Source organism: Saccoglossus kowalevskii, chromosome 15 (genome assembly GCF_978046115.1).
Source record: "Saccoglossus kowalevskii chromosome 15, keSacKowa6.1, whole genome shotgun sequence".
Classification (NCBI taxonomy): Eukaryota; Metazoa; Hemichordata; class Enteropneusta; family Harrimaniidae; genus Saccoglossus; species Saccoglossus kowalevskii.
Window position 1 is genome coordinate 30,619,534 of NC_140655.1, and position 17,221 is coordinate 30,636,754.

The window sequence follows — 17,221 nt, forward strand, 5'->3', positions numbered from 1 at the left end:
ATCTTGGGTTTCAGTTTGGCCAAAAAAATAGCTTTTGCTTTTCATCGTTGTACAAGTCAGTTTGAAACCTGTGCCTCACACATTTTTTTGAAATTTTGCATACAATAGAATGGGGAAATGTTTATTTTCACTTTCAGAGGTTGTTTTGTCAATCCAAATCTTCAATGTATGTATTTGAAAGCATGATTTAATAAATGTTAAATATTAAACATATAAATTGATGTGGTATAGAGTGATCTTATTAAAACAAAACAAACTTGTTGATGCTTTTTGGAAAAATAAACTACATTTTTGGTTAAAAACATGGATTTGCTGCTTTCAAAGTCATACATGTATCAGGTAAATTATTCACATAGTTAATTTATATTATTTGTTTATGCTTGCAGTTAGTGAATGAGTTTCTGGCAGAGCAGCATCATCATGCACCACCTCAAACATTTCGCATGGATGCATTACTTCATGAGATGCAAGCAATTGAAGATGCACAGTACAGACCAATGCCTGTCAGAGGTAATGTGAACAGTGTTGTACTTTATAAATTTAAATCTTTGTACATGACATTGGTCACTTACAGTGGACTGTCGTCAGAAATGCACATACTGTAAAATACTTTTTTTTAGCTGGAATTAATTTTCGTTGACTTTTTGGGTGTTTTGTATGGAATTTATTTTCACTGATTTTTGACAAATTAATGTAAATATAAGGAAAAATGTATATTCACTGGACTTTATTTTCACTGAATCTCTACTTCAGCGAAAATGACGAAAATTAATTCCAAACGAAAATAAAGTATTTAACTAGTATACATAGAGAAAGGCTGAGATATCTACCAGAAGCCAGTTAGTAAATTAAAACAATTATGCATCATAATTTGTCTAGTTAAATATTTTTTATGACTATAAAGTACTCTCATTTATGACTGTGTTCTCCAGCTGTTAGCTATTTAGTGCACATGATGTACATAAAGACCAATATGAAAACTGTAAAAAACACACGTGCCGAGATTGGAGGTCAGTGTAAATTTTATACCCATATACCCTAAATCATGCCAAATCCCTTTTTATACAAAGCCCAATGGACATTATAAACATACATGTTGTATAATGCAGACTGATAGTAAAACTGGTTTTATTGACACTTTATAGGCATTCAACAAAAGATGATATTTTTTCTGAACAGAAAATTTGCATGTAATTTATTTCACCAATTTTTGAGTAAACTGTTATTATTACAACATTGGCTAAATTATTTTTATTTGATTGGTTGTTTTCATTTTTTTTTATGAGTCAGACCTTTTACTGAATATACAAATTTGTACTCGTTTTGAATTTTCCTAGTTAGCCACGTACATCCTTAAAGTTATTACCGTACTCGACCGCGTTAGCGCCCATGGGCCTCAACTCAGAAAATCACGATTTTGTAGGGGTGGGCGCTTACCCGAGCACCCCCCTCGAAAAAGAGTGCAAATGAAAATTTTGATTCATCAAGTGACAGATTACGTCTTTGAGAGAAAATCAAATTACTAAATTAGTTGCGTCGTCATTGATTTTCACAATGAAGAAACAGAAATGATCACAAAAAATACGCACATTTTATTACAATATTAATTACGTACCACCATAATTTACGGAATTAAAAACATTTGAGTCTGTTGGAACACAGTTGAAGTCAAAATTGTCATATTATTTCCACTGACAAAGTTGTTGGATCGTACGCAAACTCTCGATGAAAATCACTTTCCGCCATGATGCAATTGCAGATTTGACCTACAGCAGCGTCCTTTGACCTAATGGGTCAAGTTGGTTATTAACTAATCAGAATGCTGTGTTGTGGGGGGTGGGCGCTTGCCCGGGCATGAGCGCTAACGCGGTCGATTACGGTATAGTCTTATACTGTAGAATACTTTATTTTCGTTTGGAATTTATTTTCGCTATTTTCGCTGAAGGGATGATTCCGTGAAAATAAAATTCAGCGAATATACTTTTTTTCCTCTATTTTACATTAAACTCATCAAAAATCAGTGAAAATAAATTCCATACAAAATGCCCGAAAAGCCTTTTCAGCGAAAATTAATTCCAGCGAAAATAAAGTATTCCACAGTAATCGCTTTTGTGGGTTTGTGTGTGTCTGTGTGATTTCCAGTGTTTTCACGTATTATTACTTCTGTGATTTTTTGGGCTTGGTCGATTTTGCTCAAACTTGGCAGCTTCACCCTAGTTATTAGGACAAATCTGAAATTTGTTGCCCACCGTTGCCATAGCAACAGCCAAAAAACTGATTTTTGGATAGCTTCGCGCCAAATGTATCTCCTCCTATAAATTTGGGATAAAACACCACAGACATAGCTCTTTCTACTCAGCTTGAGTGTGGGCACAAAGTTACTATTTGAATATTATCTTTTTTCATTACCGAGAAATTTGAGCCCATGTTCACCAGGAATATTTTTTGAACTCTTCAGTGATTTTTTTGGCTTGGCTGATTTTGTTCATACTTGACAGGTCGTACCGTCACTGATTGGAAAAAATCCTGGCCCACCACTGCCATTGCAACAGCCAAAAACTGATTTTTGAATACTTTCGCCCCAAATTTATTATCTCCTACCAGTTTTGTAATAACAGAGTTCAAATGATCATTCTTTTTATTTTGGCTACTTTGCACACTGGTAAGATATCACTGGCGCCGACATTGTTACACTGTATCAACGTAATCTCAAACACAACTTTGAACTTTGAATGAACTGTAAATGCTGCCTTCATTCTAGAAAATACTATCGCAAAACGGTTGGAAATAATAAATGTAACAGCAGAATACGTCCTAGTAATAAACTAAGTGACTTCTAAAGACTAAATGGTTTTTGCGAACTTCGTATACAGGACCATTTAGTTACAAACTGACGATAGCTTCACGTTCATGTCTTATCATGGAAACAGCCAAAAACATGTTGCTTGTTTTTGGAGGGGAGTGGATCGTCAACTAGCCTACCGACTTGTATTGACTATGTCCCGGACTGTTTACTAGTACAATGTACTTACTTACTTGTCAGTGTCTGACTGTTATATACAGCCCAGAACACGTCAGAATAGTAAAAAAATCAGGAAATGTTGCCCGTGCCTTGACAGCCGTTGAACCAAAACAATCTGTCACCCTTCGCCGCCCACAGCATCCATATGATTTTATTTTGCATAGAAAAGAACACTAAATGCAGCTATCCCGGTCAGCAATTGAATCATCAATCTTCATGATTTATGCAACTGGTATTTCCATCTATTTGCTTAATGGTCTGAACTTTAAAATTTTCAAGTTTGAGAGTGTGTTTTACGTACAGTGACACAAGATCCATCTTGGGCTAGTGGCATTGTCAAATTTTAGAGAGTACAGGAAATGTTTCAGTAAGGAATTGTTAGGCATATCAAAATCTAATATTGGAACAGAACATATTCACCAAAAACAATGCTGCCATGTTTCTAGGCGTACAACAAATTTGAAACAAAAGAAATCGTCCGATGCAAACGACCTGCGTCCTTGAGAATCTAGTCTTATCGCCTTTGCCTTTTGAGCAAAAAAGGTCGAAACTACTTACCGCGGCGATAGATACCTGAATTATATTTTGATTTTAGTAATCAAGGTTAAAAAACGTGTTTATGCATAAAAAACGTATTTTAGTGCAAATACATTTTTGCGAACAAAATTTAATGCGAGTGAATTTCCCTAGTTGTATGCGGTATCCAATATGGCAACCAAGGGCAAAAACATTGTTATGCAAATTAGCTTTAGTTGAAAATTTGAGTTTTCTCCTCGATATCTACGTGAATTTGAACCAAAATGTTATCGGCAAGACTCAGAATATGACTGTGACAGCCACTAAAACGCAATTGAAGGCAAATGAACATGTCATGGAGGCACAAACGATTGTGACTCTTGAGGGAAATGGAAATCAGTTGATTTGAGTGTGTCACAATAAGAAAGGGAGTAAATCATTTTTATGCTGCGAAAAAATGCAGACCTTGAATGTACTTTTTGGACTTTAGTGCAACGTCATTTTTGTTTGATTACCTTACGTTTTTAGGTTCATTTGCTGCAAGTTACAGAGCACATACCTAAGCGGCCCTCCCTCAGCAAATAATAAAGCAAAGGCATTTTCGATGTCGAAATCGCAAAACTCACCCTTTTTACGCAAACTGGAAAGTTCAAATTAATAAACGAAGTACAGGACGTTGAAGATAAAATATCCAAGAATCAACACATACCAAATATTATATCTCAAAAGTGAATATTCGTGGTGTATTTTAAATCTAATCGGACCATAAATGAAAATGTGTTAGTACTCTAATTATCCAAATATATTTTAGTATAAGGTAGTACCGTACTCGACCGCCCGGGCAAGCGCCCACCCCCCACTTTTGCGCAATTTTTATAATTGGGGTCACATTTGGCAAAGCGCCCGCCCCTTCAAAATGCAACTAATTTAAAACTTGGTCTTGCGTAACGAATCTTGGTAATCGTTTTTATATGATACAGCGTGGATATCGATCGCTGTGAACATGTGAATGCATAGAACACGGTAACCGTGTGTAAACTACGCTTCGACAATGACCTGTTAATACAAGTAAAATGCGATAAATATTTCATGCCATATTTAGTTTACCTCTCAAAAATGGCTAGTTACTAGTGTTTCGGAAAAACCATGTCGTTTATTCGCTGAAATCAATCCCAACGGATCATACTTCGACATCGATTATTCACTTCCGCATTGCGTTACCGGAAAGTCTTCAGGAATTTCCGAAGAATTGCGTCAGTACAACACAGCATTCTGATTAGTTAATAACCAACTTGACCCATTAGGTCAAAGGACGCTGCTGTAGGTCAAATCTGCAATTGCATCATGGCGGAAAGTGATTTTCATCGAGAGTTTGCGTACGATCCAACAACTTTGTCAGTGGAAATAATATGACAATTTTGACTTCAACTGTGTTCCAACAGACTCAAATGTTTTTAATTCCGTAAATTATGGTGGTACGTAATTAATATTGTAATAAAATGTGCGTATTTTTTGTGATCATTTCTGTTTCTTCATTGTGAAAATCAATGACGACGCAACTAATTTAGTAATTTGATTTTCTTTCAAAGACGTAATCTGTCACTTGATGAATCAAAATTTTCATTTGCACTCTTTTTCGAGGGGGGTGCTCGGGTAAGCGCCCACCCCTACAAAATCGTGATTTTCTGAGTTGAGGCCCCTGGGTGCTAACATGGTCGAGTACGGTATAAGTATTCTACAGCATATTGGAAAGCGGTTATGGGGATTATTAATTTTAATAAACAATATTCAACTATCCTTTGCAATAAGATCATAATGATAATGTTTCTTGGGTTTTAAAACTATGGGCATTATCAGAGCATAGGTCTTATTTTGGAACTCCTGCCAGAGCAACATCACAAATCATAAAGGCAAATCAATAGCTTCTAAGGATGGTATTCCCAGAATAGCGCAAGTTGTTTAAGAAACATAAAACTTTAATTCTCAACAACGATGAAAGGACCAGTTACTGCGCCAAAGCCCTATTCCCTGCGAGACCCACCCAATACGAAACCCACTTACCGTGAAAGCCACTTACCGCGAAGCTACTAGTACATAACAAAAAAATTAGCAAACATAATTTAAAGTACATGTACTTCACAGTATTTATTTTCTGCTATTTGTTATAAAGGCCCTAGAGTTGCTGAGATAGCCACAGAAGATTGGGCTGCTGAATTTCTGACAAAAGAACAACAGAGACCTCCTGAAGAAGCTTCGTGGACAACAGAATTCTTGGAAAATCCAAACCAGTCAGGTGAGATTACAATTCAACATGAAATGCATTATGGGTAATATAACGGCATTCTATCCATTTTAGTAAAATAGACAATAAGAATTTTAGTGTCACTGCTATTTGTGTTTTGTGTCATTAAATCCATTGGTTTGTTGTTACAGGTAAATATTATACTCACTATTATATTTGCTTTTTTTGTAGCACTTAAAAGTGTGTCTGTGGTCAAAACACGTATTTTATTCATCCAGCATATATTAAATTCAATTTCATATAAACAATATTGGAGATATGCTTTATTCGACCCATTTCATAATGCCTTGAGAATAAAATATATCCCAGAGAATTTTCATATTTTTCCCACAATAAACAAATTTATTCATTTAATGAACACCACTAATGTTATTGTTGTTAGAAACCTTGCCAAATTTATTTTCTATGCAACTAAGAAACATAAAGTAAACAAGATAGATTATTAGTATTATTATAATTATTGCAAGTTTCTGTTTATTTGTGTCCTGGGCTGTTATCCTAGTTACTGTGCAAATTTTAGCACTAACAGTTATTAAGCGCACTGTAATACATTCTTGACATATTTTACTTGAATAAATAAATACCGGTAAATATATATATATGACCACATCTGAATGTGTCATAATTTCACTTCAAATGAGTCTACAAGCTGCTGACATAATCAAGCATATCATACACCAGCAATCTGGATTCTATCTTGCCTATGTCACAGTAATATGCAGTGGAGTTATTAAATATGCATCTATTTGTATTTATTCAAACTTAATACCCTCTTGAAGTTGCTAAATCACTCCCAGAACAAGCTAAAAACAACATTTTTTGAAAGTGGTGTTTTGTTAGTTAAAAATGTGTTATATTAAAAGTCCATATCCTGCTTTCATGTTTTACATATTTTACATGCTAGAGAATGTTTTGATCACAGATTACAGTTAATTAATTAATTAATTAATTAATTAATTAATTAATTAATTAAGAGGACTATTTTAAAATGTATATTCCATTACTTCTTTAATACCCATCAATATTTCATGGTATATACCAGGTATTGGTAAGTGGATTGATACCTTACAAAATCAATATTTTTTTGTTTGGATTTATATGTATATGTTTTGCTGCAAGATAGGTAAGTTTGTGATGACATTTTTGACATTTCTGTGTTTCAGCTGTTGCCAATGTTGTACCTGATACAAAGTGGGCTGCAGAATACTTGGAACAAAGTGAGGATCACTTATGGTAAGACCTAAGATACTGTAGAATTAAAAAATGTTTACTCAGCTTCACTTTAGCCGATTTGATGATGCACTAGGTTTTAAATTCACAGTTATGTAAAGGAAACAATTCTTTCAATGATTATATTTTCTGGGTTTTCATAAAATAAAACCTGGCTAAAACATTGTTAAAGACTATGCCATTGTCTCCCGAAAATTGCCAGAACCAGTCGAGAGGAAGATCAATCAATCAATCCGTTTTTGTTTCATTTCATTATAATGCACTATACATGTAACTGCTGTTCTCAACTGGAATGCAAAATTATTTTGTCTTCTTACTTCCTGTTAAATTATTAAATTTTGACCAATGTCAACCCAAGATCACACAGGTAGCTAGCACCTCTGAAATACAGAATATAAAACATGGTAGTAGGTAATTATAATTCTTTGATATATCCAGTTGTTTTCGAACAAAGTATCCTTTTTCAAGGATAGATATGAATAGAATTCATGGAAAATAGATAAAAATATCTTTGACAATTAAATACATTAGGTTTCTTTGAAACTGAAACTAACATAATTTTGTTTTTCTATGCATCTTTTTGGTTTTTGTTGCTGCTAACAACACACTCACTTGAAATGTACATATCTAAAACACTATGCCGCCTAGAACTTAAATATAGTGACCACATGGTGTTGCTGCCACAGTATATTGTTTTACCAACACATTGGATTGACACTGCTACAGCTGCAGTGATTTATTTCTGCTTGTATGCATAGGGTGCAATCATTTCTCTTTTGAATAATTATTCAATTCCAATGCTGTGCAAATTAGTGTGTAACTTACCACTGCCTGATTCAATCTGCTTAGCATTTCCTCTCTAGTTAATATGTTACACTTTATTTAATACAGGACAGAAGAATTTGAAAATGCTTACAAAGCAGAAGATGAAAAATGGTAAGTTTTTAACTACTGTACATTGAATGCTAAAAAAACACTGACTTGCAAAATTCACGAAAATTGTTTTTTGGTTTACAGTATGTGCACTATTTTCAAACCAAAGTATTCACTATATTTTAAATATCTTTTCAAACAAATCAGTGCGTGAATTCAAAACACTTGTTCATTTTGCAGGATTGATGAGTTTCATCAAGATGCAAAGAAAGATGAAGAATTAGCACAGACAGCCAATCAACTTCTAAACTCCTTAGATGACCCAAGGTTTTCAAACTCTGAGGTACCGTTGAAATCCTAATAGAAACCGTGGTTTATATTACAATGTATCAATTCAAAAATTGAAGTCAAAAGCTCAAGTTCGGTGTGCAGTTTCTATTACATACATATTGCAATCACTAAATGCACAAAACAAACAATACACCGTACAATCTCTTGAATAGACGTCAGGGAAGAGTGAAAGGCCTTACTTTGGTTCTAAAATTAGCGTCACGAAATGTTGAAAAGTCAAAAATGGTGCTATCGTCTTAGATAAAACACTGGTATTCTCTTTGTTGTATTTTGAATATACATGTAGCTAGGTTGAGTTTTATATCTTGTTTAGAATTTTGATTTTCACGAACACATAAACATTAATTAGTTTTGTGAAATAGAATGACTGATAATGAAATGACTGCAGGAGCTAACACTTCCAGCCAGGACTCACTAAATAAAATAAATAGACTTAATTAGAATATCATTATTTTGATAATTATAGTCTATTTGTTTCAGCATAAATAACATCAGTACATGTATTTTAAGTTAAATCAAAGAAAGCTTAAATTACTTATTCATTTCATCTTCCCGGTTTCAATCAATTCCATTTGGCTGATGCTGAGACTCACAGTTCTGTTGCTTTTCCCCAAACTTTTTCCTTCGTATTTTGCATGATACATCAGTCTCACTATACCACAAAACAAGAACATTGAAATTCCTGATTCTAAGTTTGATAACCACATGTTGTTACTACCCTACACATTCCTCAATTAAAGATGATATCATTTGAAATGTATGATGGAATAGTTTTGCAAAATGCAAATGTAGAAGCAAGTCTATATTTAGTCCCCATTCGGATGCAGTTCGAAAACGGGGACTTATGTTTTGACCTCCGTGCGTCCGGACCTGTATCTTAGAAATGCCTGGACCAATCACAATCAAACTTCACACATACATCATACATGATATTATACATATGCACGTCAATTTGTTTCATGATCTATCAAGTGTTTCTGGCATTTATGGATGGATTTCGTTCAAACTTGGTATAAATATTAGACATTACGGGTTCCTGATGCACATCATTTTATTTTTCAGATCAGATTCAAAATGGCTGTCTGGTGGCCATTTTGTTTTAATGAATGGGTTTCCAGACCCATATGTCTGATGTCAAATTTTTAATATTTATTATACATCATGTCATAGATATACGTATATATTGGTTTGACGATTCATTTCGAAGTGGCCAAATGGTGGCCATTTTTGTGCTAAAAAAATCCTCAAATATCAAGCATTTCTTGCTTTTATGGATGGATTTTGTTCAAACTTATAACATACATTAGACATTACAGGTTCCTGATGCACGTCATTTTATTTTTCAGATTAGATTCAAAATGGCTGACTGGCGGACATTTTGTTTTAATGATTGGGCTTGTAGAGCCATATCTCTTGAATGCTTTGACTGATTATATTCAAATTGTATATATTCGTTATACATCATGTTATATATATATATATATATATATACATGTATTCATGGCTGAAAAAACAATTTATAAAAGAGTATATATTAACATAACATTCCTACATGTAGTTACTACTGGACTAGCGTAATTATGAAATTAGTAGTCATGTAATGAAATCTACTGGTCTGTGAACTACATATTATGTATATCAATCTCATTTCATTTCATATAATGTGTTTTCTTCTCTTTCGTCTCAATCTTTCACACAGAGGAAAATATATTTTACAAAAATGTCATGAAAACTTGATTGATTTTCTAAATGGTAAAAATACAGTTGAAATGGATACAATGTGCCTTGTTTTGAATATGCATTTATTTTTGAATTTTCGATAAAGCTGTTGAAAAATATAACAAAATCCTTTAAAACTACTTTTGACCAATCAATCTTAAATTGTAATATTAACGAATTGGAAGAAATAGATTCTCAGCTTTCAACTTATTTTTCTGTGAAATAATTTTTATTTCCGAAGTATTTGTACACCAAAACTATTCAAGAGTTGCTGATGCAAGTTTTTGTGTTTTTCTCAGTTTTTGAAATTTATTAAGAAGATAGGTGATGGGGAAGTAACAATTGAAAATAACCAAGTAGTAGATAAAGGTGAAAATACAGGGACTTCTTGGGCTCAAGAGTTTTCCCACCAGCAGGTGAGGCAAATTTGCATAAATACAACATGGTATCTGATTGGCTAATAAATGAAACAAACCATTTGATTTATCAATTCAAAATTCACCTAGTTCAATATTGATTTAGTGGATACAAATTTTCATACTTCACTTTTACAGCCTTTACATGCCACAGTGGATGTTTTTTTTGTGTGTATCTGTTTTTAATGCTCGTTTTACATTGTCCTGTGTGCTGTTCACAAAAATTCACAATATTCTGCAGCACGTAGTCAAGCAAACAATATAAAATTTACCTGCTACATGTACCTCTTGCAGGGAGACTTAGCTAGTGGCTGGGCTGACGAGTTCACGGCTGAAGCTACGGGGGATGCTAAAACTGACGCTGATTTCTGGGACAAATTACAGAAAGAATGGGAAGACATGGCAAACACAGAAGATCACCCTTGGTTGAGTGATTTTGAAAAAATTGTTGATTTGTCACCAAAGGTAAAATTTTATGTGCAAGATTTTTTCAAATTTCAGTACACTGAATATCAGACCCAAAACAAAAGTATTCATGTTTCTGGTTATCATGTACGTCAGCTAAAAATGTGCATGTGTCACAACTAATTAGTCCCCGTTCGGACGAAGTCTGAAAACGGGGACTTATAATTCGGTCTCCATCCGTTTAACTGTGCGTCCGTCCATCCGGAGTTATATCTCTGAATCCCTTGGACCGATTCCGTTCATTCTTTGCATGTGTCTAGTACTTTATGTGAGACATATGCACATGTAGTGGTTTAGCGATTCGATTCAAAATGGCTGACTGGCAGCCATCTTGTTTTTTGAAAGTGTTGTATTGTGGACATGCTTTGTCAGTTTTCATTCAAACTTGGTACATAGATTATACATGTTAGGATACATGTCCATGACGATTTATTTCACAATTGGATCAAAGATGGCCGACTGGCAGCCATCTTGTTTTTTGAAAGTGTTGTATTTTGGACATGCTTTGTCAGTTTTCATTCAAACTTGGTACATAGATTATACATGTTAGGATACATGTCCATGACGATTTATTTCACAATTGGATCAAAGATGGCCGACTGGCAGCCATCTTGTTTTTTGAAAATTTTGGACATGCTTTGTCAGTTTTCATTCAAATTTAGTACATACATGTAGATCATACATGTTAGGATACATGTCATCCGAGAGTACCTGAGTCCGTCCGTGTGTCCGTCCGTCCATGCGTCACTCTGTCCAGAGTCATATTTCAGAATCCTGTGGACCGATTCCATATTTTCTTTGCATGTGCCTAGTACCTTGTGTGGGACATATGCACATGCAGTGGTTTAGGTGATTTGATTCAAAATGGCCGACTGGCAGCCATCTTGTTTTTTGAAAATGTTGTATTTTGGACATGCTTTGTCAGTTGTCATTCAAACTTGGTACATAGATTATACATGTTAGGATACATGTCCATGACGATTTATTTCGCAATTGAATCAAAGGTGGTCGACTGGCAGGCATCTTGTTTTTTTGTTTTTTTTATGCAATATCTTGGACGTGCTCTGTCAGTTTTCATTCAAATTTGGCACATACATGTACTTTATACATGTTAGGATGCATGTCCATGACAATTTGTTTCAAAATCTGGTCAAGGACGGACGATTGACCGTCATCTGACTTTTTGGCCTTACTACTATATTTCCACAATTTATGTACCATTTTCATTCATATTTGGCACATACATCATACATATCAGTGTGTTTCATAATCAGATCAAAGATGGCCGAATAACGGCTGTTTTTATTTTTGGCCATATTACTACTACACGGAACACATGTTTTGATGTAAATAAACAATCTGTTGTATACGCCACTTGGAACTCAAGTTTCAAGGACACGCTCGCGACAACCCCTCCGCTTTAATATGACGAGCACAAAGAGAACTTTTAAAAATTTTACGGGGACTGTGTCATTTTTAATGACTTGTTGTTGTTTTTTAAATTTTTGAAAAGCTCAATTTTTTTGACCTATTAAAAAAAAGTTGAGACCATATTTCTACTTTTCAAAAAAATGGTAGGTAAGTTTTGTGAAATTAATTTTACATGCAATATCTTTTTCCGGTGATATGGTAAATAGTAAATAAATCCGGAACTGTCCGGAATATATATATACAAAATGTATATATCATGGCTGTTCAGTGTAATAAAGCAGTGGAATAACTCTATAACTCTATATTTGGTGATAAAAATCTGACAGTCTGATTGGTCCATGAAAAAAGATTGACCTGACTATGGCAAAATATGCCAATATCTCAAGATGTTGATTGTTTTACACTAAATTTCTTGAATTGTCAATAATATTTATATTAATTTGAATATAAGTGGTAGTTTCAGATGTTATGCACATGAGTCAGAACCCCACCATGATGTCTTGATAATAAATGGAATAAATGAAAATTGCTACACTTGTTTTTCATTTTGATACATTATTTCTGACATGACAAGCAACATGATCACATCCAAAGACTTTGTCCAAGACTCTGTACTAGCTATCTACCTACAGTAATCAAGAAACTGAAATATATATCTCTTTGGGACTGTGCGTGAAAGCAACTTGGTCTAGGCAATGTACATACACAATAAGCTTTAAGGAATATTGATATGAAAGTGTAGCTAAGTGTAACACCACATATATTTTTTGTAGGATTATCAGTTTGAAGAGGATAATCCTTTGCTGGATCATCCTAATCCATTTCAAGAAGGAATTAAGCGATTAGAAGAAGGTGACTTAGCTAATGCCGTATTATTATTTGAAGCAGCTGTGAAAACAGATCCAAATCATGCAGAGGTAAACTTGTAGCATCTATCTGAACCATTCTACCGTCAATATCAGGCTCCTTTCACAAATTAGTACAGTATAAATTTGTCCATAGTTTTTCAAATTTTGTGATCACTGCCTATAGTAAATTGGAAATTATGTCCATTTGATCCAAAATTAACAAAGAAATTACAGTAAAATATCTAAAATATTGTGGTATTAAGCTCAAAGTATTGATTGCCTCAATTGCCGAGACAGTTGGAAGTTGTTGGGCATAACCATACATTTTTCATTTCATAAACCATTCCAATAAATAGCGCCCTCTAGTGACTAAACATTTTGTGATTTAGATGGCAGATTTGTTTGTTTGTTTGTAAAGCTATTCACCATTTATAATATAGCTTATCACAACAACAAATCCAAACAAGATTCCTTGGACTTTGAATCAGTTCATTTAAATTTTATTTTAAGAGTGACATTATAGTTAACTTAATGCAACTCAGGACTGATTATGTTTATGAAGTAGTGGCCATTTTGGGTCTAAAATCTATCATACATTTCCAGGGCCTGCCTAGGTTGATTACAATCAAACTTGGTGTGAAAGTCACACACAGGGTATCACTAATGCATAACATTTTGTTTCACAATATATTGTAAAACATGTTTCAATAGCTACATGCCATTTTAGCAAATTTGACTCTATGCATGAATTAACTGAATCTTAATTTAGCCAAAGTGTCAACAATCTAATTGTGAGAATATACTTTATCCTTAATTAGTGACATCTTGAATTAGCGAAATTACAGATTAGCTAAATTAGCTAAAATAACTTGCTAACTAAAAAGACATGTTTTACAGTAAATGACAATGAAAAGCACATCATTTTGTTTCATGGTATGAAAGCCGATGACAATGTTTTTCTTATTCTTTTAGGCATGGCAGTATCTTGGAACAAGCCAAGCCGAAAATGAACAAGAGTTAGCAGCAATTTCAGCATTAAAAAAGTAAGTTTGAAAACAAATAAATGAATATCAAAGTCACTTTGCACATGTAGCCTTTCATTTATTTTCATTTTATATATCAGCTTCTTTACTATTTTTTTTTCAAGAATTTAGAATGTATGATTGTAGTTTTTAGAGCAAATACCAAGAAATCAAACTAGAAATGCAGTAGAAATCCAAATTTGGTGAAAAGAAGAAATACGTCCATACAGCCTGTGTCTTTGGAGAGTTGCACGATTGAACCTGTGCAGAACTCAAATAATCTTGGACAGGTTGATCATTCAAAATATAAATGTGTGTATCAAAATTTGTAAGGTTTCAATTATGGGGATCAATGACCATATATTTTCTTTTATTTAAGATGTATAGAACTGGAACCCAGTAACCTGACAGCATTGATGTCATTGGCAGTGGGCTACACGAATGAATCAATGCAGCCACAAGCCTGTGAATCTTTGAAAAGATGGCTTAAAGCTAATCCTAAATATCAAGGGATTGAAGGAAATCCTGGTCTAAAAGCTGAATATAAACCATCATCTTTTGTATCAAGGTAATATTTGTTGCCATAGAAACAGTTTGTTGCCATCTTGAAATTAAATGCATGTGTCTGGATTGAAGAATGAGGTTGGGTGGCTTTTTTATTTCTTATAACATTTCTTTGAATATTCTATTTCTTATTGGCTTGGCTTGGGTTGCAACTTTGCTGTTTTAATCCACACTATGTACAAGTGACCAAGTGTCTTCAAGGAACTTTGTACTTTTTCAAATTTAAGGAAGGTGAGTTTCTAGAGTGCCTTCTTCAAGTATAGGTAATATGTTAGTGAATATTTAAATCTAGTTTAATTGATTGGCACAGAGACGTAACACAATGATATTGGGTCAAATGCTTTTCAACTATGGGAGAAGCTTCACTATGCGTATCTGTGATGATTTGTATGGAGATGACACGTCCCAAATTACCAAATTCTTACATGTGCAGGGTTCTCCCTATGCTGGACAGCATCATCCAGTGCACATGGATGAGGTATACGTATGAAACGCACCTCGACGAGTTGGTGTCATAAACTTTCCCTCAGTGGCAATCAACACTGATGAGTATGAAACCCTATTTAATACAGTGGTAACAATGGTGGTATTGAAGTCTCCCAGTCTGAGTGGAGGCCGATGTAAAGTTTACATAAAAGAAAACAATTGTCACCGCTTTCATTGACATCAAAAAGGATCTTTTTTTTATCCGTGAGGCTGGTAAAATGACATATTTACAAATAATTTCCTGTCAGTCAAGTCAAATCAATTGAAAATGAGCAGATAAAAACACAGCAATCAGCTAAACTGCATCATTTCAGGATAGTCTATTGAGAGAGAACTCTGTACTGTGCTCAAGTTTATTACGTCTAGTAAATGCAAGAAACATAGCAAAGAAAATCACAACTTGTCTAAAAAGAGAACAACCGTGGACTTTGTTGAAGATCACACAAAATCAACATAACATTGGAAATCAGGTTGAAACATTATGAAATATGAGATGACATCCGCTACCAACATTTGTGATGTTATTTAAGCCAAAGTAAAAAAAATGATGCTATCTCTTCTGCGTTTGTGTATTTTTGTGTATTTCCTGGCCAAAGATTGTATATCAAATACATATACAAAAATGTAGAACTCAGCCCGGATTGTCAATGAAAGAAGATTTACATGCCAGTAAGAGTGTCACATACTTGAGCGAGAGGTTAATGCACAAAATAAATAAATTATTTTATCATCAGTGCTGGAAGACAAAACAATCAACAAGCTGAAATAGTCAAACAGTTCTTATTCAATTATGCTGGACAAGACCACTGATGTGAGTGTCAGCAAACTGTTAAAAATAAACTGTTTGTACTCGGACTCAACTGGACATTTATGCGTCAATTATCTCAAGATAATTCAAGCCGCTGAAATCAGATGCTAATCTGTAACACTAAACGCAGAAAATATCACTAGACATGTGACAACAAATTTCAAGGAAAATGAACTTGCTTATGAGAAATTGGTGGGTGTGGGAACTGATGGGAACAGACAGCAATCGATTGAGTGCTGTAAAACAATGGCAGGGAATAACTACTACTGCAATCGGAATTCACCTTTGTGCGCATCAATTGGAACTAGCATCAATCCAAGCCATAATGCAATGTTGTTTGTGTCAGGAGATGAACGCAGTGATACAAAATCTGAAGTCGTTATAGTGCTTTATTGCTACAATATGAATATTCATAACCATCCAGCACTCTCTGATTGCTAGATAGAATCCTGGAGCGTCACATACAAATGTAGCAGTCAGACAAAAAACTGAATAGACCAGAGGTGACCCAGAGCACTTTGAGGCATGACGTGAACAAACTACTGCATGTCCATTGTCTAAGCAAGCAGTTAATTTGCATAGTTACTTTGTTGCAATAGAAATACATGTACTTAGAAATATAAAATGAAAGGCAATAGTAATATCAATAAACTTTCAATAAACTTTTGAGAATTGGCCAATGGCATTTTTGTGTCCAACCAAACATGGTAAAATAGCCATGCTTTAAAGACATGTTGAAAACACTGATTGCGGTATTGATGTGTATCCATCTGATTTTCCAGGGTTGTCTTGGTTTTAATTCTCCACCATTGACAGCTATCGGCCACTACCTTTCATTTCAGCCAAAATTGAGTTTTGGGTAAAAGATAATGAAAAAATTACCATTAAAAATTGAATAATTCATGCAACCTCACATAATATTTATTTTTAATGTCCTTAGCAAGAGTTATTTCAACTCCCAGATTTTTATACAAAACATAATTTTTTTTCAAAAATTAGGAATCTACCCCAACTGAAAATTTTTTAGTTGACCATCTTCGAAGGCCTCAATATGTAGTGAATATGTATCATGGATTATTTAAAAATTTGGTGTCACATTTATCTCAAATTTGCATTGGGGACAACATTATTGCATGTTGGAAAGTAAAAAGATAAAGAAATGACCTGT

The 17,221-nt window shown here is 34.1% G+C and overlaps 1 protein-coding gene across 3 annotated transcripts in view; it reads left to right on the plus strand.

Moving 5' to 3' along the window:
• The window catches only part of LOC100367929 (peroxisomal targeting signal 1 receptor-like), a 28,524-nt gene that overhangs the window by 1,727 nt on the left and 9,576 nt on the right, over positions 1 to 17,221 (plus strand). For 2 of the 3 annotated variants that reach the window (XM_085490706.1, XM_006819240.3), the window contains exons 3-12: positions 387 to 510; positions 5,709 to 5,831; positions 7,004 to 7,073; positions 7,962 to 8,006; positions 8,184 to 8,286; positions 10,313 to 10,429; positions 10,724 to 10,894; positions 13,099 to 13,242; positions 14,146 to 14,216; positions 14,575 to 14,763. In XM_085490706.1, the coding sequence (XP_085346832.1) occupies positions 387 to 510; positions 5,709 to 5,831; positions 7,004 to 7,073; positions 7,962 to 8,006; positions 8,184 to 8,286; positions 10,313 to 10,429; positions 10,724 to 10,894; positions 13,099 to 13,242; positions 14,146 to 14,216; positions 14,575 to 14,763 (1,157 nt within the window). The remainder of the gene's footprint in view (positions 1 to 386; positions 511 to 5,708; positions 5,832 to 7,003; positions 7,074 to 7,961; positions 8,007 to 8,183; positions 8,287 to 10,312; positions 10,430 to 10,723; positions 10,895 to 13,098; positions 13,243 to 14,145; positions 14,217 to 14,574; positions 14,764 to 17,221) is intronic. The other variant, XM_085490707.1, reaches the window with a different exon arrangement.